At 36.8% G+C, this 22,262-nt stretch overlaps 1 protein-coding gene across 1 annotated transcript; it reads right to left on the reverse strand.

Annotated features, from left to right (window-relative positions):
- Window positions 1-649: 649 nt before the first annotated feature.
- On the reverse strand, window positions 650-22,104 carry CRYZL1 (crystallin zeta like 1). The gene is made up of 14 exons (XM_030452443.1): window positions 22,082-22,104; window positions 20,868-20,939; window positions 18,782-18,859; window positions 18,218-18,290; window positions 17,494-17,538; window positions 13,985-14,053; window positions 11,953-12,086; window positions 11,042-11,153; window positions 7,336-7,359; window positions 6,168-6,266; window positions 5,299-5,420; window positions 4,742-4,847; window positions 2,684-2,729; window positions 650-2,024 (listed from the first exon to the last, which is right to left on the reverse strand). Exons 2-14 carry the CDS (start codon window positions 20,931-20,933, stop codon window positions 1,925-1,927), a joined length of 1,074 nt encoding a protein of 357 aa, XP_030308303.1. The 5' UTR covers window positions 20,934-20,939; window positions 22,082-22,104; the 3' UTR covers window positions 650-1,924.
- Between the last annotated feature and the right edge of the window lie 158 nt (window positions 22,105-22,262).

Below are 22,262 nucleotides of genomic sequence, written 5' to 3' on the forward strand. Positions count from 1 at the left end.
AGCTGTTTCTGAAGTCATGACAGTCCGTAACAGCAATGTAGGCATTATCCATCATATGGCTGCGTGGGGCTTGAGCTCACCAGAGAAGCATCTGACACTGCTCCTGCCTCTGGTGGTTGTTGGCACTACAGGAGATGACAGGCAGCTTTCATGGCGCTGTCAGCTCAGCGTACAGGTAGCAGCAGTGAAGCACATGCTACTTGATTGTCGCAGACATGAAGGAGCACCTGGCAGCCTTTACTAACTGGAGAGCCTTACTTTCAAACTCAAAACTCCTTCCTGCTTTCCTCATCAAGGGGATGAGCAAAAGAGAAAGCAATGCCTTATGGAGCCTCATGAACCCCCTAATCCGAGCACAGGTAAATCTAAACCTAGCATTATTAAAGAGCACTGGGAAGCTGCTCAGACACCTCAGCCAACTAAATGTGCCGATAGGTAGGTTAGCACCCGAAGTACAGAGAGACCTGATCCAGCTGAAAGGCTAAGACCACTTCAGCAATTTCCAGCCTTAGTCTTTTGAACATGGGGTTCAAAAGACATTTTATGTATGTAGTTAGAAACAACAGATCTACTGACAAACGATCTAGCAGAATAAGATCTAGACTATAAAATTTTTCCTCTGCAGTTTTGTCAGTGTTTATTCCTGCTTTATTAAACCTTGTATTTTTAACTCATTTCCTCTGATTTACTTTATTTTCCAACATTTAAGTGAAAATTAACAACATGAGTAAAAAAAGCAGCGGTGTACAAAGCTTCAGAATGTCAAACTAACAGAGGATTCACATGCTTTAGGCATGTGTATGTACACACATGCATAAAAGCATTACTTATTTTCAAGGTTGCATTTCACCACATTAATACTAAAATAAGATTTATGCATACTTTTATATGCTTCCCTTGCATAATTCATCAAGAACTTACTACAAGTCTAACGAATGACAAAAGTTACATTAATTGTGGTTCTGGGTAATCTATATTCGCTTGAATGTTTCAATTTTTTCACAGTGGTTTGAACTAGTGTCTGCTATTTGATCCATCCACACAGTGAAAATTAATGGCATATTTGAATAGATAAAAAAAACATAATGCTTTCAAATAAAAGCAAGTAGGAAGGCATATGTTTTGAAGAAAAAAAAACAACCAGCAGTTCCTTCCTTCCTGTTGATTTGCAGATGGCTCACGGTTTCAGAGGATGCTGAATAAACAGATTTGAGTTGCGCTAGGCACAGGACTGTAGTTAAGAGGGGAAGTGAAAATGCACAGCATAAGGTCTTATTGGAAAAATATTGAAGATAACATTACAGTAACAAGACACAAAGTGCCTCTAACATATGAATGACATGATCACCTTATGGACTCTGGGTTTACTATTATTAGGTTTACTATATTATTAGGTTTACTATCTGGATGCTAAACTGAAGAGTATCAGCTGTGAGGGGAAACTCTGTCAGTCTCATATCCTTCTTTCCCTCTAACATCCTTTCCAATTCTGAGGGGTTTCCCTGTCTTTCAATTAAAACCCAATTTAAAGTATGGATTAGAGGCTTATGTGTACTACAGAGAGAGCTCAGTCTCAATACAGTCAAAATCAAAAGGTACTATAAGGGTGACTACTGGAGAAGGGAGAACTAATCGAAAATGGCAACTGAGTTTGCCTGTAGATGTTACTGACATTTGTAGGCGGGGCAAGGCAGACAAGCTCAGTGTTTCAAGACTGCCTGTTGAGAAGTTGCTGATGGGAACATTCTGCTCAACTACATACAAAGTCCCTGAAGTCACAGGAGCTTAACAGACCATTTGTGCTAAGGAACAAAAGACCTTTAAATTCTGATTACAGAATTCTTTATAAGTGTACACTAATTTACTTCTCAAATACATTACGTTTCTTTATCTTCCACAGGCTTAGAAGTCAGGAAATTGTGTGTCAGAATTGGATGACTTGTCTTTTTCTTGCTTGATTCTTCTGAACTATTTCCATAGAAACTTTGGCTTCATACAATGGGATAGGTTCATCCAGCTGGGGCCTAAAATGGAACAACATGTCACAAATGTCTGGAGAGCATCCTCAGATCAACAGAAATATTGCAGGACTACTGCTATAGACTTTACTTTCACTATGTAAACTTTACTGCTTAAACAAAAGAAAAGCTTTATAGCATTCTTGGGTTGACAGAAGAAGGGATGAGCCCTAAAGCAAACAGGAAACAGAAGTTATTAAAAGATACCCCTTTTAAAGAGGAAGGAAAAAAAAGGTGGTGGTGAGGCTTTTGCTCAATAGCAATAGTTATCCTGCATAAAGAGAAAGGATTTTCCATTCCCACTTCATTATGGGAGTCCTTTTTTCTAGTGAAGTTGTCACTCTTCACAGAAGCGTATTATACCTAATGTCTTTTACAACCAACACCGTTTCTCAGACACATTTCTGAGAAGCAAGATACATGCTCTTCCTCCACCAAAAATGTGCTGCCTCTGTTGACATAAAGCATAACTGTGAGGTTTTTCAAGTTTCCTTGTGCTTAGCCTGCTATATTACAAATAGAAATAGACCCATAAACTGCTCTGCATAATATACGTGAAGCATGTCTTCCTGAGCATCCCAGTATATTCACAGTAAAATGCTGGCAAGAGTATTCTACTTCTAATGCTGATTAAAATAAAATAAAATAAAAATCACATCTCTCACCTGAAAATGCTACTTGATAATTTCTCCATTATATCTTCTAAGATGGGTATCTATGAGGACTGTCAAGGTAACAATGTATCTACAAATAAATCTTTCTATAATCACATTTGCTGGCAAGAGCCCTGTATTGATACAAAACCAGCAGGACTAAGGCAAAATGAAAATTAACTGTAATTCCAATCTTTAGACTGTTTTTATACACTTTTTTATATATCAGAAGCCTCCTTTCTTGAAATAGTATGCAGAAATGAAACATGGAAAATGGAATTTTGAAAAAAAAAAAAGGCAAAAGGGTTAGGATTGAAAAATATAGTGTACACTAGTACAACTTTAATCAATCAGAATGATAATTGCATTTTTGGGGGGCAGAATGAAGATGACAGACTTTGGTGTCAGTTAACTACCCTTACTATTCATACAGACATCTGAAGTAAAGATCAAAATAAAGTTGGGAACATAGCAGAGCCTGTAAAGTCTTGGATCACCACTGTGCATCTGTGAGGGATCTTTGAGTTAATGACTAACATTCATGGCAGTGCAACAGATGAGGCTTTATTTAGTCTTTATATGAAACTCAAAAATTAATGCTCTTGATTTCATTTTAAGAGCAATCTGGTTAATATTCAAAGCTCAAGACATTTTAAAAAGCAATCATATTGCAATTTCTTCAGATGGTATTAGGGCCATATACTTAAGAATTTCACAAACTATTCAGATCTTTTTTAAAGTGCAGATTTTTCCTTTCAACTTGTAAAACCTGTTGTGATAAAATGTGAATCTGTTATTAAAGATACACCAGGAGATGACTGAAGAAACCTTATTGTTTAGGTGGCTCATTTTTTAGATGTGGGTAACTACTGAGTAAACATTCAAAGTAACTACAAAGTAAACACTCATGCTAACCTGCATCTCATAAATATTTCCTTAGTGTGCCTGACCTTGCCTAATCTACTTTGTAGCTTAGTGGAGGAGAGAAGGACTTCCTTGCAGTGTAGTTAGTAGTTTCACAAATGTAATGACTTAATCCTCACCTGCCTCTGTCATTCTGCTAAACTGCAAAAGTGATTCAGCAGATCTCATAATCTGCAGTGCAGTAAGGAACAGAACAGGGAGGGTCCTTAAAGCCATATGCAGACAAACCTTCCATTACTTGAAGGGGTCCCCTGAAAAGTGCCATGCTAGCAGAAAGCTCCAAGCTCAGCTGCTTTAAAACCAAATGTAGGCAATGCAAATGAAGGAGGCATTCCCCTTCCCAGACCCACATCTTTGCTCAATGTATTTAATGTACATAACATTGCAAATAAGGAAAAGTTATGAAGCCAAATTATTTCAACTTTTACAGTTAAACTGATTGCATTACGATTTGCAGATGGTGCAGATCTAATGCACAAAAGAACAACAAAAAAAAATGTTATATGCATGACATAAAAACTTACAGAATCAGAATCAATTAATTGGTTCAATCTTGAATGAAAATATTGCATTTTCTCCATAATGTGTGCTGTCTGTTCCAGCACTGCTTTCAATGAAGCATGTAGAGCCGTGTATTCCAAAAGAAAGCAGAAACTAGCTAAGAACACCTGAGTTTATATTTTAGTTTCTGTATTGAAATGAGGCAACCAGGTGCCACTAATCACCAGGCAGTGAGCATAGCTTGTGTTAAGCCCACCTTAGGGTGGGTGATTAGGGCAGGCACCCACTGCGCATGAGCAGGACCAGGGGGCCAATAAAAGGTGAGACTCAAACCCACAGGCTCAGCTCAGTCCTGAGCAAGCCAGCAGAGAGGTCAGTCGCTCTTGGAGCAATAGCACTGATCCAGGCCAGTCAGCCCTGAGGGCTGTAAGGCTCAGAGCACTACTCGTGAGTCTCTGCTGGAACACCTGGTTGGACCTTGAAGCACCATGCCCTAAAAGAGGTTCGTCTTGCTACAAGTTACATTGTACACTTAGCTGGACTGATCTCTAAACCTGTGATTACCCGACAGAGGGAAGAGAATCTATTGGTTTTTCAGTTATGTTTCCAAGCAGTCAGTATTAAAAATGACCATTAAAAGGATATCAAGATACTTCCCTTGCTGTATATTGGACAAGTTCCATATCTCATCATTCAGAAAGGACACTGTGGCTCCTTTAAGAAATAAGGAATGGCTATCTGGAGGATCCAGCTTAAACAAAATGAATTAAAATGTTAGTTATATCCCTATAAAAAATAATGGTTAAAAGTTTAATATTGATGTTGAAAAAACAAGCAAAAACCAAAAAAAAACACCCCTTGCCCATTCTTAGACATTAGCAAATCTGTAATATTTACTGCTTTAAACTATATTTTTCTATCTTGCCAAATGGATCCTTTCAAAGTTGCCAGTATAGCCAAGGTACTATCAGAACTTACTATCCTCTTAGAAAAGACAGTCCCAAAATTGTCCCAAAGGAAAATAAAATTATTTTCTATTATTATTTACCATAATGTTGTATCCTTCCCATTTTCCAGATGTGAAAGTTTTCTTGAGTGAAAACTGATAGTGGGGAACCATTCAGTCATGAGAGAAGCTCACAGATGGATCCATATATATATATTCTGTGGTACAAAATAATTTACTGCCACAGTATCTTTACCTGAAGATTTTTTTCTGTTGTTATCCAGTGTCCCCCAACACCAAGAAGAGTAATGATATCATGCTTATGAGGCAGCAACTGTGATTTTGAAGTTGATTCCTCTTCAGTACTGTATAATTTCACTGAAGGGCATGGGGGGCAGGGGAGAAAAGAACACATTCATTTGAGCTCAGAAGAAAATTCTGTCCAGAATGAAATGTTCATCTCTTCCTGTACTGAAAATCACATATTGTGAGATTCTTTAGACTCCTATGTGTTCAGTTACAAACAAGTTATAAGCTATACACATGAGTACATACAGTGAAAGATGGCTGGCTGGAACAGCACTACAATTAAATTGTGCTGTTAGTAACATGAGAATATCTGAGAAGGTAGAAGATTTAGGAAATTCAACATAGATTTCTTTTAACACATTTTACTCCACATGAGTAAACTCCAAAGAGTTTACTTCAATTATTTAATCTAAAAATAGTCACTTCAGAGTTTTCAATAATTACTATAATTTTAGGATACAGGTTGCCAGTAATGTTAACTGTGGTGTAATTTCTGTATTAAAATAAGGCAGCATAAACAGTGATGTCACAGCTCTACTCTAAGCACATTTCCTTCTCTGTTAAATAGAGAAAAAAATTCAGACAAATCTCGATGACTAACAGTATTAGATGCTTCCACTAGAGGGCGATATGAGGAAATCTTAAAGACATCTTGCTTAAAGAAGTCTATTGAGTATAGAATACATATATAAAATTTCATGGGAATGGGCAACTAAATGTTGCATCACCGTTTGAGGTGATGCAGCCTCCACCTATATTATTTCGAAATAAAACACTAGTAGTACTCTGAAAACCAGATTTTCACCAGTTACATACCTCCAGCATCTAGAACAATATCCACTCCCAAGCCACCCGTTTCTTCTAAGCAGCTTTCTGCTACATCTATCTTTCCATTTGACACATCTATCACTCGAGCTAGAAACAGAAAATTCTTACATTTAGTCAAGTACAACAAAAATGTGAAGTTTGGATTCAGAGCAGAATGGAATTTTAGTTTCTGAAAGTACTACAAGCAAGTTTGCAGCTAAGTAAAAAACCCCAGCTAAGAAGTCTTCATTTTCCAATACAGTGCAAAATCAACATCAAACATGCACTACCTTAATGCAGAAGTAAGACTGACAATCTGTTTAGGTCAAAAAGGATAAAGTATGCTACTACAAGAATCAGAAATCTTTCTGTAAATTCATCTTTTACTATTCTGACTTTCCAAAAGCACCTTCCAAAATAGCAAGTTCTGGAATGATTAGCTATGTTACTAAAGCAAAAGAGAGTGGCCAAAAGATAAGGAGGCATCTTATTTCACATCTCCCAACTTTCAAATTATTTCTCCAATAAAAAACAGCAGTAATACTTTGGCAGACATTTCCAAGCATAGCTTTCTTCCCTTTCTCTACATAAAAAGCACCAGCTTCCTGCCCATCCCTAATACAGCCCTTCTGCTGCTTCCACACCAGAGTGGGAAACAAGACAATTATTCTCCCTGGCATGAGGCCAGTGCAAGTCAGAAGTAAACATGTAAAAAAGCAATAAATGCTGCCACCTGCAAGACACTGGCTTGACTTTTCTTGCAATTCCAGCAAGTCTTTTTATCTTATTATGTCCACCTTTTCTTTAAAATAATGCTTAGTAGCATCATTATTTACTTCACAGCATGGGTAAACTTATTAATACATTAATTCTGAATGATGTTTTTAAGCCCAAAAAGGCTCTGTGGGTCATTAAGTAAATATTTAGGTGGAAGTATTTATACCTCCTCTTGAAATATTTCTGAACCGAAAGTCATAATAAGTTTTCTTCTCATAAATTTGTGATAACATATTTACAGTTATAAACACAAGTAATGGGAATAATTAGGGCAAAGAAGTAGCAGCTATGATTTTAGTTTTGTTTCATAATTACAAGGCAGAACAAACATTTAGGAACTAAACAGGTCAAAGACTGCAGCAAAATTATAACTGAAATAACGTCAAATACACATACTTACCCACTAAAGGCTGCCGTATACCTTCTTGAATTTATTCACAGTAGGTTGGAAGGAAGAAGAGAAAAATTGCAAGAAATTGGTCATTAAGAAGAATATTAACAAATAATAAGTTAATGCTTTGTGTCATTTTTTTTCCGCTTCCACTCAAATGATAAAATGAATCCAAAGTCTGAGGTCAATCATTCATTTTTTCCCAGAAGACAAATTATCTGGCTCAAGAGAACAAACATGGTCATAATTTAACAAAATATCACATTATTTAATAATGATAGTCACGTTGCCTGTATGCAAACAAAAGCCCGTATCTCTTCCTTATTCATTTATTCAGTCAAGAAGTTTTAATTTTTTTTTGAGAATTCTAATTTAATAGACTCAAAGCCTGACTATCAAAAAGAAAGCCAGTACTTTAATCAGATTGACTATTTTCTGATTTCTGCTTAGCAAAAATTTCCAGTTTTGTTACTTAACTCAATACAATAGTTCAAGCAGTAATCATAAAATCCTGTTCAGTTTCCTTCCTAGCAAAATGCTGTAGTAATTTAACTCCAGGAGAAACTGTAAAAGGTTAAGCAATAAATTAGAACATAGTTTTCTATATTCCTTTGTAATTTCTGCCAATTTTCTCACCAAACATTTGTAAATTAGTTCAATTTCTTCTTCTGTGACTTGAACAACACCTAAAGTAACATAATTCTGCCTGTCAAAGACTTCAGTGACTTTTTCTTACACTGTTAGTAAGAAGTAAAAATATAAACATTTCTACAACTTGCTACCAGAGATTACTCTCACCCACTAAGTTCTGCTACAGAGTTTAAAGATTGTCACAAAAAAGATCTGCTATTTGGTTTATTGAACGTGCTCAAACAAGGTATGAAATCACTGATGAGTTTCTTACCAGAAATGCATCAATTGAAAGCTCAATATTGGTTTTAAGAAAAAATCCCAAACAAAAGGACCAACCAAACAATAAGAGAATAACCTAGGGAACAGAAGAAATATACCTGCATGTATGTCTATTTTTTTTCTTCTGTTCTCTAGCTGAATCTCACCACATTATTTATGCAATATTCTGTCTCTAGTCTATAACAGAGGCATTAAAATTTCAAAATGTGATATAATCCCCTCCATAATATTCCTATATTTACTCCAGACATTATTGAAGACATGCAAAGACTTCATCCTATTGGTCTAAATATGAATCCTTTAAAATTAACAGAACCTTCTACCTCAGGCACTGGAATAATAGACATTGAAAAAAAGAAAAACAAAAAACCCAAACCAATCAGTTTTTGCTTTCACAGTCAAAAACTGTTTCTATTTTTAATGCTGTAGTCAGGTTATATCTTTCTATTTGAAGTAAAGGTGCAACTAAATTTTTCCCCTTTTATGTTCCACAAAACTTTGCAAAGCTGCTAAACTCAACTGTTGTTGTAAAATGAGCACAAATATGAGCAATATAAGCGATGGCCTTTTCATTGCAGGAGATGGTTATTTCAGCCATTTTACAAAGCAGCTGGTTATGCTATACACTGATAACACAAACTGCTACTCATTGACAACTGATAGATTCCTGCTAAAACACAAACAAAACCACCAGGCTGAACAAGCATAAAACTGAAAAAGCCTCCACCCACAGACATCAGAAGTCAGCTTAGATATAGCTAGATGTGCTTGGATTATTTATTTTATATTAATAGCCATGTAACTTAAAAATGCCAGCAAAAGGTAAATATGTCAAGCAACCAAAAGTCATATTAATTTGTGCTAACAAGACTACGATAATAAAAAGAATGGCAAAAACCTTTCTTAGCTAAGAAATTTTTCAGGTGATTAACAATATACCTATAAAATATTACATAATGAAGTTTTAGGTATTTTTAATTTATTCTTTTACCCTGTAACATCTAGTGTAACAAACCTCTAAACATCAACAGCATTCATAAAGATGCTTTGTGCTCTCCTGTCTGTACTGTATACTATTACAGTCAAAATGGCTTCTAAAATAAGGAAAAAATGGGTTTTCTGTGAAGTTGCACATAAATAAAGGAAATATCTAGAGACATAAGTGTGCTGGGTTTCAGAAGAAAGGATTACATTCCTCAAAACAAAACTTTGCAGTTCCCTGCTGAAGATCATTAAGGCCAGACAGCAAAAAATGTCTTTCTCTCTGCTGTTGTGTAATAACCTCTGCACGACACTCCACTTCCTGCTGCATTATCAGCACTCCAAAGCCACGACTGGAAGAGCTAAGTACTCACTTGGTAGGCTGGAAGTGAATCACTCCCCAACGCTGCAGATGTGTGTGAACGTGCAGCCCCAGAATGCACATGCACACTGTGTTGTCTCTGTGCTCCCACTGCCAGTTCTGTTCTCAGGAGCCAGAAAGGAATTAAAATTGACAAGAACTCTGTTCTCTCTGTGTCTAAAGAGCAGCTCTCTGGCTTATTTCATCCCTCTGCTAGCTTACTATTCTTGAGCCAGCAGGGAGAACACAAGGACAATACTATGTGCACCTGCATATCAGCAATGCCTGATCTTACTGAGTCACTAAGAGAGATTTGAGAACAGCTCTAATCCTCCATGTGGAAAGCCAAGATCACTGACAATATTGCTATGCAGAACAACAAAGCAGAAAGGAGTCAGAGTCAGGCACAGCTAACCTTGACATTCTCTTTTGAATTGGATTTCAACTTAATATATATTTTGATTGGAGCAACTGTAATGTATACATGATGACTGACTACACAGCACTTTCCCCCAGAAAAATTCTTACGAGAGACACAGCTACTCCTACTTATACTTCTTCAAATGAGAACAAAAGTCACACCTTGAAAAATAAACTTGGTGATTATACTGGGGCAGTCTTTGCATTTTGAGGAGGAAGTATCAGACACTAGTTTTAACTTCTTTACTGTACAGTTCATGGACTGCAAGCAAACTGAATGTTGCAATGCTATTTTAAAACTGTCTGAACAAAGAAATTCTCTACACTCTTCCACTCTGCAGTACTGGAATAAAACATTTAATCAGGAAAAATGCTCCTAGCTTTTGCATAGAGTTTTCCCGTGGCCCAAAAAGTGCTGTTAGTTTTTGGGGAAAAAAAAAATCATAGGAAAGAAAGGAAAAAAAGTCATAGATGAATGCAACTATTACACCTTATGCAAAGCTCATTTGCAAAACAGGAACATGCAGAGCCTTTGAGTGTCCAGCTACAGTTAAAACAGTACTTGGAAGTGATATGCCACATGCGTTGGTAAAATACTGTTAGAAGTAATTTGAATCTGATGAATACTGTATCTCGAATATGTGATTACATCTTAACTTTGGCTCAGGTACCTAGATTACATACTGTGATACTGGTGATTTATTAAAGCTTCCTCTTGCTCACAAGAAACAATTATAAAATTAAATTACTTCTTGAGTACTTAGGCCAATACCCTGCACTCAGGCTCTGTTGTTTGAGATGGAAAATACTGAGAGGAAGTCATCACAGCTTAAATGAAGATCACAAATTCCATTAAATAAACCTAAAATATAAATTAAATACCTTTGAAGTACAGAAAAAACTTTGGAAGTATTTTATTAGATTGTTTACAAACTTGTATTTCAGTTTTCAGATACTGAAATAAGTCCCAGACTAAAAAAAGGAGAAACATTTTTGAGTCATTCTTTAGCATAAACTTTAGCATTGAAGAATATAACATACCCACAGGAAGTCTAAGCCTCTCCAGGTACTGCTTATCCTCAAGACTGTATGCAGTAGAGATTACTTTTGCTCCTCTGTGTTGTGCTAACTGAATCGCTATTGTACCAAATGGCTGCAGAAGAAAAAAGGTAGTTGAATTTATTTACAGCAACAACTTGATACAGTTTAAGAAAGATTATATCACAAACGACATTCAGGAGATGTCAGGAGAGTATCCAGAAACAAACTTAATCCTTCAATAAAACACAAAAAGAATCTGCATATTCATAGATCTGCCTCTGTTCCAAGTGAGGTTAAAAAAGTATTTTCATTAAATGTGAAGTTCTGAACAAACTTTTAGCAGTTAACTAATTCTCATCAACAAAATATCTCAGAATCTACATGCACCATAACAGCAATGGCAACCTAGAGCTTTAGGCTTGCTTGCTTGTTGAAGGAAGAAGTCCTATCGAGGAAAAAGCCCCAGCCACATTTACATTAATGAATCCTGACTGAGGCAAGCTTCACATCTTCATTAGCAATAGATTGCAGTAATGCAAATGAATTTATTTATATCTAAGAGAAGTTAAAAAGAAGTGGTGGGAAAGGAATAAAAAATTAAAGCACTTTTCTCCAGTTATACCCGAGGGCTTAGGGTAAAACTATGTCAATGTAAAAGACCAGAAAAGAACTCTCTCTTCACTGCCCACACAACATGTAAGAGACTGTATTCTTGGCTCAGTATCTTAGGTGGGAGGGCTTTTCCTACTAATCCATTAAGCTAAAGGCACTGCCAGGAACAAAATTAAAAGCTTGATAAGTTTAGTATGCTGTAAGATATCACATCATTCTTGTGATAAGACAGTTACTTATGGCAGAAGTATATAATCTTTCTGTTCTGAAACTACTATTATAGCATAGTTGTTACCTACACTTGCTCCATCCATTACAAGGACAGTTTTTCCAGGAGAGACTTGTGAAAGGTAGTGTAAAGCTGTGTATGCTCGAACACCATCACGAACAGTCCCAGCTGCTTCAACCCAGCAAACTTTTTCTGGTTTACGAACTAATTTGGGGGGAAACAAACAAACAAAAAACAGATGGGAATATAAGCAGCAACTCCCTCACATTTCACGTGGAATTCATTTTTAGATGTCATAGATTTCTAAAACATGGAAAAAAACATATACAAGTCAAATCATCTACAAGTATAATTATGATCTATTTCACAAAGCAATATTCTGATGTGTGCCTAACAAGACAGTGTTAGGTCAGCTCTGTGGAGTTCAAGTGGAAAAGACAATTGTAATTACAAGAATAAACAGTTTGCTTCTGCAGCACTTTTATGAGCAAGTTCAAGTAGAGTATAAAAAGGAAAAAAGAAAGAGACCTACTTTCTACCATAGCCTCCTGGCAGAAATGATCTGTGAAGATCTCTTCTTTTCAAAAAGATAATTCTGACTCAGAACATTATTTGTCATCTCTGCTTTCTGTTGTCTCTACCTACCAGATGCTTCTTTTCACAATCTATCCACAAGCTTAAAAGCCTGGGGAAGTTATGTTGATGAAATACTATGTTAACTAGAAACCACAAGTTCAAACACCATTTTGAATGTAAGCAATTTAAACGATTACAAGAGATCTTGTTATAAAGCTAGAAAATCATCATAACCCAGCTGAAAGTATAGCATAGAATGGAAGGTTAAGTACATAAGCACAGTCCCCTTGAGGCACATCAGAAAGACTGGAAAAGTTTGGTCTGTTCCTTTAAGCAAAGGAATTGATCGTGTAGCCTGAGTTGGGGAAGCTATGAAACAACAAACAATCCAATCACCTGGGATCACTTATCACTGTGCTGTAAGAGAATTCTAAGGATCATCAAGATTATCATAGTTTTGTGTGCCAGTTCCTACTACTTAGCACTGCTAAAGGCAAAGGTAACACAAAGTCAGAAATATTTTCTGTCTATAGCAAATGTAAACAGTGGTAAGGCAGCACAGACAACTACATCTTGATTTGCTTGATTTGTACTTCCAAGTGTTGGAAAGAATAACCAATTTTTTTTCATCTCCATGCGTCTATGACTGATTTTGCAGAAACTGCCATCACTAGTGGAAGATTTCATCTTCAAACACAAAAAAGCCAAACCAAACCAACAAAACCCCATAACCTTGTTTATCTTCCACATATGTTAAAATTTAAAAACATGGAGAGGATATTTTACCATGTTTTATGCAATAAGAGAGGAATTTCAGTTTTGGTATGGTATAAATAAACTTAAGGAAGTCACCTCATAACTATACAGCCTGAATTCATGGACTGTCACAGAAACACAATATAAACTATTTTAAGCAAAAGAGTAGCTCTAAAGTAACAAAATGTTGTAAGGAGCATATACTAGTATTTAGCATTCTATACATCAAAGCATTCTTTGCTGGGGGGGGGAGGGTCGAAAGTGGAAACTCACAATAGTTGAAAAGAGTGTTCTAATATTGGGTTTCCCCCAGTCCTCAGTCCCTGAAAATTCCATTCTCCACCTTCTAGTCTGCTAATTTTATCCCATCTGTTAGTCCAGTCACAAGTACTGTTCCTGGATTAAGTCAAAGTGAGAGAGGAAGAAAGAAATGTATCCTCATTTAATTTTGTGATTGATGAGGTGAGGAAAAAGTAGAAAGACCAAGAAGAAATAAAAAGGGAAGTAGGAAGGGAAAAAAATGAAAGAAAAAAGAGTCAGCTTGTGTGGTTTAGGCAGAAAAATAACCTGTTAAACAACAACAGCACAAGAAAGAACTCTTGAGAGTATATAGTCAAAGTTTCTATGAATAGGTAGAGTAAACAGAATGTCTGAATGTTGCTATACAGAAGAACTTTGCCCAAAGGTTCAGGTTAATTAATTCCCTATTAGGAAAGCTAAACTGCAGATATAGTAAATACAAATATTAGAAAACTATATGAGCAACATACCCAAATAATGCTCATGAACTAGAATAACTTCACAAAGACCAGACTCTTCAGAATCCAGGGGCAAAATTCCTGCAAAAAATTTAGGCACAAAACACAGCCATTTAATTTCAAACAAGCACACCTTATACCAAAACTAGTTCCTAATGAAATTTTTAGCCTCGCTTGGTCTGTGGTTCAGTTACCCTTTTGTCAGGTTTCTGGACAGGTTAAGAAAACTTTGCATAATAAACACCTGTAAATTCTTCAGGTGCAGTGCAAAAGATGGCTCTCAAGATGCTCCAAACAGCATTTTGGGGGTGGGAAGAGAAAGGATGGAGACATTACTGAGTGCCTTTTGCACTACTGGCATGCTTACTTTTTGCCAGGTCATGTCTGAACTCATTTCACACTGCTTTCACTCTGACAAGTGCTCCACTCTGAGCCATGGCTAACAAGAACACCAAGCTCTTCTATTGCAGATGGGCACAGAGCAAGCCACACTACAGATACCTCTGCTATTCCATCCTGATGCCTCTAAGAGTGTTGATAGGAAAGGCAACAAAAAGGGTTCATAAATACAATACCACATTTCAAATGCTAAGTAAAATATCCTTATAGTAAACTTAAAATAGCCTTGGCAACTAAACCAGTTTGCATTCTACCATCTTGCTATAGAAAAAGCAAATAATGGAATGAAGATATTCCTTTTCTTGGGAGATGCAAAAGTTCAGGAACAAGTTATTTTACCTCCTAACACTCATGACAGCCTCCAAGGAGTCATTATACAATGCCTTCAACTCATATTGATTTCAGGGTCTCTAAAACCATTCACAAAAAAAATGACCCCTATACGGAAGGAAAGACATATGGCATCCTAAAGAACCATATCTTCTTAGTATAGCTTATAATGCTTACACAAGCTCCAATATGAAGTACAGATCTTTATTTTATGCATGCTATACACATCAAGCATTTGACAAAAGTACAAAACCAGATTTTTGGCCTCAGTTGTCAGAAATACTCCATACAATGTGGAGTTTTTGTGCACTGATTATTGATGTGTCCAGTAACAGGGCATATGGAAGAACTGACACTCAAACTGCAAAACCACCAGTAAATCTAATCAGGTATATTTATATTTAGATTCCTGTCTCCAAGTATTTGTGTCAAAATTAACATTCAGAATATTTTCCTCTGAATTTATTTTAATGAGAAACATGGCAGAATTGGTTGTTAAAAGATTCTGAAAGCAACAAATAAAACTATCTAACTTTGAAAGGAAGTCAAGAATGTATCTCAAAACAACAGATTTTTGGCTGGTCAGAGGTTCTACTACTGTATTTTTCTTAATGAAACAAATGATGATGTATAAGAGACTACATTATACAGACAAAGAAATCTCCTCTGGAAGATTAAACAAAGATAAAAAAAAAAAACTTCAAAAGGAAGCAACCATTCTTTGTATGATTTGAGAAACAGATTTATGATTTAACACATCAAGTACTTCCAGTAAGCACAGTATTATTCTTACAAGAAAAAGAGTAGATTCATAAATTATGACCATATTTTTATGTTATTAATGTTAAATTCAGTAAGGGGCACATACCAGGGCTATACTCTTTGATAGATGGACAGGCTTCTTTGTAAAATTTAGGTAGAAATAATTTTCTTACTATTGTATATTTTGGAACAGTTGAATGCTATTAAACACATAGGAAACCAAACTACTTGTCAATAGCTCATTTTCTTTTAAATCTGCTCACTCATTGACTGTGTATAAACCCACAACAATAGTAACTAGGAAGTGTGCTTACTAGGAAAGATTTACCATAATAGACATATATCACTCTGTCTTTTGTCTTTGTAGCATCTATGTTAGATACATAAAGATGAACAGATGATTGAAAGGGAATGGTATGACATTTAACTATTTGAAGAATTGTGTCTTCTTTCTTTAAGGGCTAAAAATATTTAATGTTGTTTTCTTCATCCTCCCATTTCCATTTATTTAATTCTGATTTTTCTGTACCTGCATCAGTATTCAAGAACTAAAACCTCAGACAACAGAAGTATCAGACAAACTCAATCTCTTACTATTCCTTTCATGTCAGATTTACAACGAAGTAGCTCAGCTGATTATTCTGTCCTTGAATAAACAAGAATGGAGTCAAGCCTGCTCCACAAAAAAACTCCAATGCTCCTACAACCACTTAGAACATGACTTAGACCTCTCAAATCTAAGACAGTTTTCAGAGGTGGTTTTTATTTTGTTTTCCTAACTACTTACTTAAACTACATTCCTTCAGATACAACAGAAGGTGACAGAAACACTACTTTAAATTATTTGACATATGTAGCATGTATCAGTAAGATATTTAACCAAATGAACAATGCTGTTCACATTAATGACACTATTTATAGTACAAAGTCAACTCATATGCTATACCAGAAGATGCCTGACCATAACTGTTCTACTTTATTAAACAAAGCAAACCTCCTTCTGTACCCCATAAAATGGAATATTAATTCCCAACTGTAAGATTTACACCCTTTGTTGTGAATAATAACCACAGATCTTACTCCATTAGATTTTAGCTGATTATCTGAAAGTTCTGCCAAAGCTTTAGGAGGAAAAGAAAAGCCCCGAACACTTTCCATGTGACCTGGAAGTCTGTTTTAAAGAACAAACAAAAAAAGTACAGTGATTAACACTTGCCTTTGTTTCTCTGACAATAGCATCATAACAGGATCATAAAGCATGGACTCCCTGTAGTTAAGTTAGAGGGGAAGCAAGTCCACTTTCAAGAACTGTAACATGCAGTAAAAATGAAGATTCTGGAAAACAAGCACTTGATTCACTGTTTCTCTTTAAACGTGGCCTTGTCCTTTTAGTAAAACACCTGAGTATATGCACTGTTTTTTGGCAACTCAGAAAATTGGTATAACTAGTGAACCTACTTGTATGTTTAAGTCAGGACCACTCCTGATTTCCTCACTCAAAAAGGAATTGACATGATTTAGAACAAACTGAAAAGTCTTCAGTGTGCTTTGAGTAAGAGCCATCGCTAGCAGTTAAAAGTGTATTTTTATATCATCCTCAAGAAGGCAAGAAATATAAGCCCAGACTTTGTATCATCACGAAAATAAAAAAGAATATATTAATTACATCAGGAAGGTGTTATAAATACAAATAACTTTGTATGTATTCAGATGGATGTCTTTAGAACACTCATTCCACATGGCTAATTGGACCACATGTATATTATTAAAGATTTGGTGAATGCAGTAGGACTGTGACAGACTACTTTGGCCAAGGACCTGAACTTCCATTCTAATAACAAAAAAACTTTGCTAAAAAAAATTCTTACTAGAATACCATACCATGATGATTGTGTGATTCACATGACACTAGCTGAATCTTTGAAAATAAATGCCTAATTCATGCTTTAGCAATGATTATAACCTGAGCCATTCATTATAAAAAGCTTACTAATTGTGTTAGTCGATAAGACAAACAAGAATTAACTTACCCACCACTTCATCATCTGGCTGAAAAAAGGTAACCTTTCTTCCAACTCATGAAGAATATATGGGAAGGAGGAAAGAAGGTATGAAGATAAGTGTTACAGATGAAACTGAACATAAAATTGAGAACACTGTTTACCACTATCTCACAAATATAAAAATATACCCTGCTCATAAAAAAAAAAAAAAAAGAACAGAAAAGAAAAGAAAAGAAAAAGACATTAAATATGCATAGACCAAACCCAAATGTTCAGTTCACTAAACTTTGGCACTCCATGTCGATACAGTTATGTGCAAGTACACACATGTATATATGTTTTAAAGACCTAGGCTTTAAACTATCCATCAAAGATACACCAGTGGAACACTGCCAAAATTCCTGAATGTTATTATATCTTCACTATTCTAACAAAGTATTTTTACAAGTGAATTAAAGATTGTTATAGCATGTTCAGGTAATATCTTAAAAGACCTCAGTGTATTTTGTTCAGGAAGCTGTCGTGCTCTTTTAAAATTCTGAATTATATTCAGGAAGACAATTCAGGAATTATAGTTCAGTTCAATTTTTTACTTCCATTTCAGTATCAGTACTGACTTAGGGGAAGACTCATTACAAAGCAAATAGTTCCCACTATCCAAGGTATAGCCTGCAAACAGTATTTATTTGTTCTGTATTACAAGACCTTAATTCTTTCTCCATACCCTCACAAGACAGTTATACTAACTTACCTTCCAATACAACTCCTGAAATTTCTCGACCAACAGGTAGAAGCTCCTTCGCCACTTTAATTTCTGACAGAAGCTAAATGAAAATTAAGGTTGCAACATTCTTACTTAGGCTCAAGATACGCATATTTATTATCATCTTACAGTGCTTGATACTCACAGTAGGAATAAAAGTATGTAAATTTCTCATTTAACATTATAAACTTTGCACTGATTTTCTGTATTTAAATTTAGAATATATTAAAAAGATAAAAACAGAATTATTAATAGCTAAGACAAACTGTGACTTTCAGCGTGCAGAGCATGATGAAAGGGATTTCTTGTAAGAGAGCTCACAAATGACAACTGATCTCTCTCTATAAATTATGAACCAAATCACAGGTGCTTTTTATTTAAAGAGAGATGCAAGAATACCACATCAATCCTGTGCCCTCTTTCTCAGCAGTAAAGACATATCCTCAGATAGCATAAATGGAATTGTGCCAATTACCAGCTAAGGCCTTGGCTTAGATCTTCAACGGAAACTGTAAACACCTCAAGCGTTTATAAAAGAAAATAAGCAAATACCTTTGTATCTATCCAGCTCAGTGCACAGGCTCTAACTTGTACTTTCACATCATTGTCTCTTGTAGGTGGAAGGTTTTCCTAGGACAAATTTATAGGTGTTGCATTATACAATGTAACATGAATGTGCTAGCAGGATCCCTCCCAAACTCTTTAAAGCACTTTTCCAGAGTCTTTTTTTTAGGTTGTTCTTTAGTCAGAACAAGAAATTTCTTTCAGTGAAAAGGGAACTGATATCACAATGGATTTACAACACCATTTTGAGTACAAATATATATTGTTATTACAAAATTACCACTAAACCTTGCTAAATCTTAACTGACACTGGTATTCTTGTTCTGCTTTTCTTTTCTGCAAGTTAAAAATCACACTTCTCTCCAAAATAATTTTAGTAAGCAATTACCTCCCTAGTGTCCACCTAACAAATCGAAGGAAGCAGATCTTCAATATTAAAACTATACTGCAAGAGTAACAGAGAATTTTTGAAGAATTTTCACGATTATCTGACATACATACTATACTGACATATTTAGAATACTGACATATTCAGAATGGTGTCAAACAAATAGCATCAATAAGTATTGTTAAGTCCCACAGATGACGGGCACGTCACATACACAAGTGCTCTACTACTGAAATCTCCCCTTACTGTTCCAACTTCTGTTTTTTGAGATTGATGCATGAAATGACTACATGAAAGTATTTCAGTACTGATACTTAATTAGCTAAGTTGGGTTCTGAACTGCTGACTCCCCACAGCTGTTGAAGAGCCACCTCTGGTACTGGGGGCAAAATCATAAATTTCCATGTTATACTGTAGTCTGCAGTCTAGACGTCTGTCAGAACTGAAAGTGAATCCCTTACCAGAAAGTCATGAGAGCTTTTTGTTTCTACTTCTGAAGTTGTTATATTCTTAAACATTTAAATTTCCTTGTTATTTTTTTTAATTCTTCCCAAGAAACAGCTGTTGCTTTTGTCCTGGGCTTAGCAACATGAACAGTAACCTCTGCCCAAAGAATATTTAGCTGAACTTTTTCTCACCCCAGCTGAGTTAAACACATGCTGTTCCTTTAAAACTGCAAGGCTTTTTGCCAGTCAGCCTGACCTCCTGCTCTTCAAACAAACCAAAGTGGGTTCTCACTCTTCATTCCACAAAACAGAAAAGCCATTAAACTGTTGAACCATACACATTTTGCATCTCCATTAAAAGAAAAAAAAAATCTAAAGGACTTAGGCAATTTATGCAAATTTAAGGTTATATTGTCTTTTGGAACTATCTTTTTGTTGAACCTAAGCACTGCTACAATGCACAAAACAGAACTGCTTATCTTCATAAAAGAATACAAGTCTTAAGAGACCACAAAATGCTTGTGCTGTTAACTGGTTCCTGCCTTTGTAATTTAAATATGTCATTATTAGGAATGGACTAAGCACCATAAAAGGAGGTTTGCTATGGAAATTCTTCATCCAAGCTACTGACTTTTCATTATCCACCTTCTGTTCCATTAAGGTCTCCTCAGCCACCTAACTTTCCTTTTCTTCACTTTTTTCTGTATTTATTTCTATTTAAGATGAGGATTCCACAGCATTGGTCATTACACAGAATCAATTCTTGTTTGACAAGATTTAAATAGACATGTAGACAGATAAAGCCTATGCCCAGGAGTACAGTTTCAGGATCTGCTTTCACTTACCAGAGACTGTACCAGAGCACTCTAGCTCACCTGTTACCAGCACCTGCATATTCCTTCTACTGTGTTGTTAGCTACAAAATACATTTCTTTTTTTCACAGTGACCAGAAAATCCAGTCAGAAGAATCCTGAAGCCAAGGTTCATTTGTTATGCCTCCTAAACTTGTTTTTAAAATGTGGACACCAATGCTGGACACAGAAATCTAGCACTGATCTTGCTCAGTGATGCATGATGATGGTAAAATACACCTTCCTCACTTTCACTTACCTGCCATTATGTGCAAGTATTACATGGGTTCTTTTTCAAATCTACAAGAGTTTCAATTCCCTCGTGGCATTCAGCCACACTCTCTTCTTTCACTGAATGATTAATAGTGCTATTATGATCGGAACTCACTCTTTCCTGGAAGAAAAATGTCATTTCCTCTCCAGGTGAATTCTGCTGACAATATAATGCCTTCATAGTGATCTGGAAAAAAAAAAAAAGATGCAGCAATCAAGTTGTAATACATGCAGTACCTACAGACCAAACAAGTCACTAAACCTTAACATGACTTTACAAGCAGAATAGTGATTATTGTCTGCAACAAACACAGGCAGGGCCTATGAGTCTTTCCAATATTATAAAGTTCTAACTAGATAAGACAAGATACAGTTACAGATTACATCACTACTGTTGACCATGACATAGCAAAAGAGACTGAGGATGCATAGCAAAAGGCAATGAATAATACACAAAATCAACCAATTGGTGTTCCAATGCATAAGACAGGTTGTTTGTGACCCAGGTTGGAAGTCACACTATTTTTCTAGCTCCAGCAAAGGCAATGCAAAGGGCAATATAACCAGTGCAAGAATACAAGGAACCTTACATTTGACTAAGAAGCACAACTTGGGTTTTTGGTCTCCTGGTGTATGTCGTCCTCAACAAATCTTTTGGACAGGAAAAAAAAAAAAGATATATATGTATATACATATATTAACAAGGATCTTTTTTTATGTTTCCGTGACTTTTAATGCTTCTTATTCCTTCAAGATACAGGAAAAAGAAAACCAGAGAGCAGGAAGGCAGAAAGCCGTGTGGCCATTACATCGCTTCTGGCGGCCCGAGGTTGAAAGGACAGACCTGAGGCCCCTCGCCTCTCATCAACGCAGAGCAGCGCGGCACAACACCGACCAGCCCCGCAGGGAGCGCCGAGCTCGGCGGAGCCGGGGCACTTGTCCCGACTCTCGAGGCGCTGCGGCCCCAGCATCTACACGTTCCCTGAGGGAAGCTGCGCCACCTCGGAGCGTCCCGCTCCTTCAGCCGCCAGCGCCACCGGCCACACCGCCGCTGTTATGCCACTGCTTTACCACACCGGAGACCCCAGATGAAGCCAACGCTGCCTCGCAGCGCCCGCCACTGCTTCCGCTCCCTGACACCCGCCGCGTCGCAGCGGCCCCGCAGAGGACCAAGCGCAGCGGAAACCTGCCGAGCCGACAGGCTGCAAGCCCATCCGAGGCACACAGGCTCCTTCGCTCGGGGGTCCCCGGTGGGAAGAAGCCTCCGCGACCCGAGCCTAGGCCCCGAGGAGTGCCTCCCTCCCGCCACCGGCGGTTGCCATGACAAACCGTTACTTCCGCCGCGCTCCCACCTGGGCCCCCTCCGGCGAGTGCGGGCCCCGCCCCTACACCCCACCCCCAGCATCCGCGTTCGCTTCTGATTGGCTGAGGACTCAGCCGCTCAGCGTAAGAGCGGAGGCGCGATTGGCTAGGCCGGCTGTCGCTCACTAAAAAAAAGGGGAAAGGGGAG

The sequence above is a fragment of the Calypte anna genome, chromosome 1 (genome assembly GCF_003957555.1).
Source record: "Calypte anna isolate BGI_N300 chromosome 1, bCalAnn1_v1.p, whole genome shotgun sequence".
Classification (NCBI taxonomy): domain Eukaryota; kingdom Metazoa; phylum Chordata; class Aves; order Apodiformes; family Trochilidae; genus Calypte; species Calypte anna.

Bases quoted from the DNA above. Each gene is read 5' to 3' on its own strand.
- CRYZL1 (XM_030452443.1), bottom strand. From the start codon at position 20,933: ATGAAGGCATTATATTGTCAGCAGAATTCACCTGGAGAGGAAATGACA. The intron at 14,054-17,493 runs GTAAGTTAATTC...AATTTTTTGCAG, and splicing joins GCCAGATGATGAAGTGGTGG to GAATTTTGCCCCTGGATTCT. The intron at 2,730-4,741 runs ATATCCTTTTAA...CCTCATAGATAC, and splicing joins ACAGCAAGGGAAGTATCTTG to CCATCTTAGAAGATATAATG.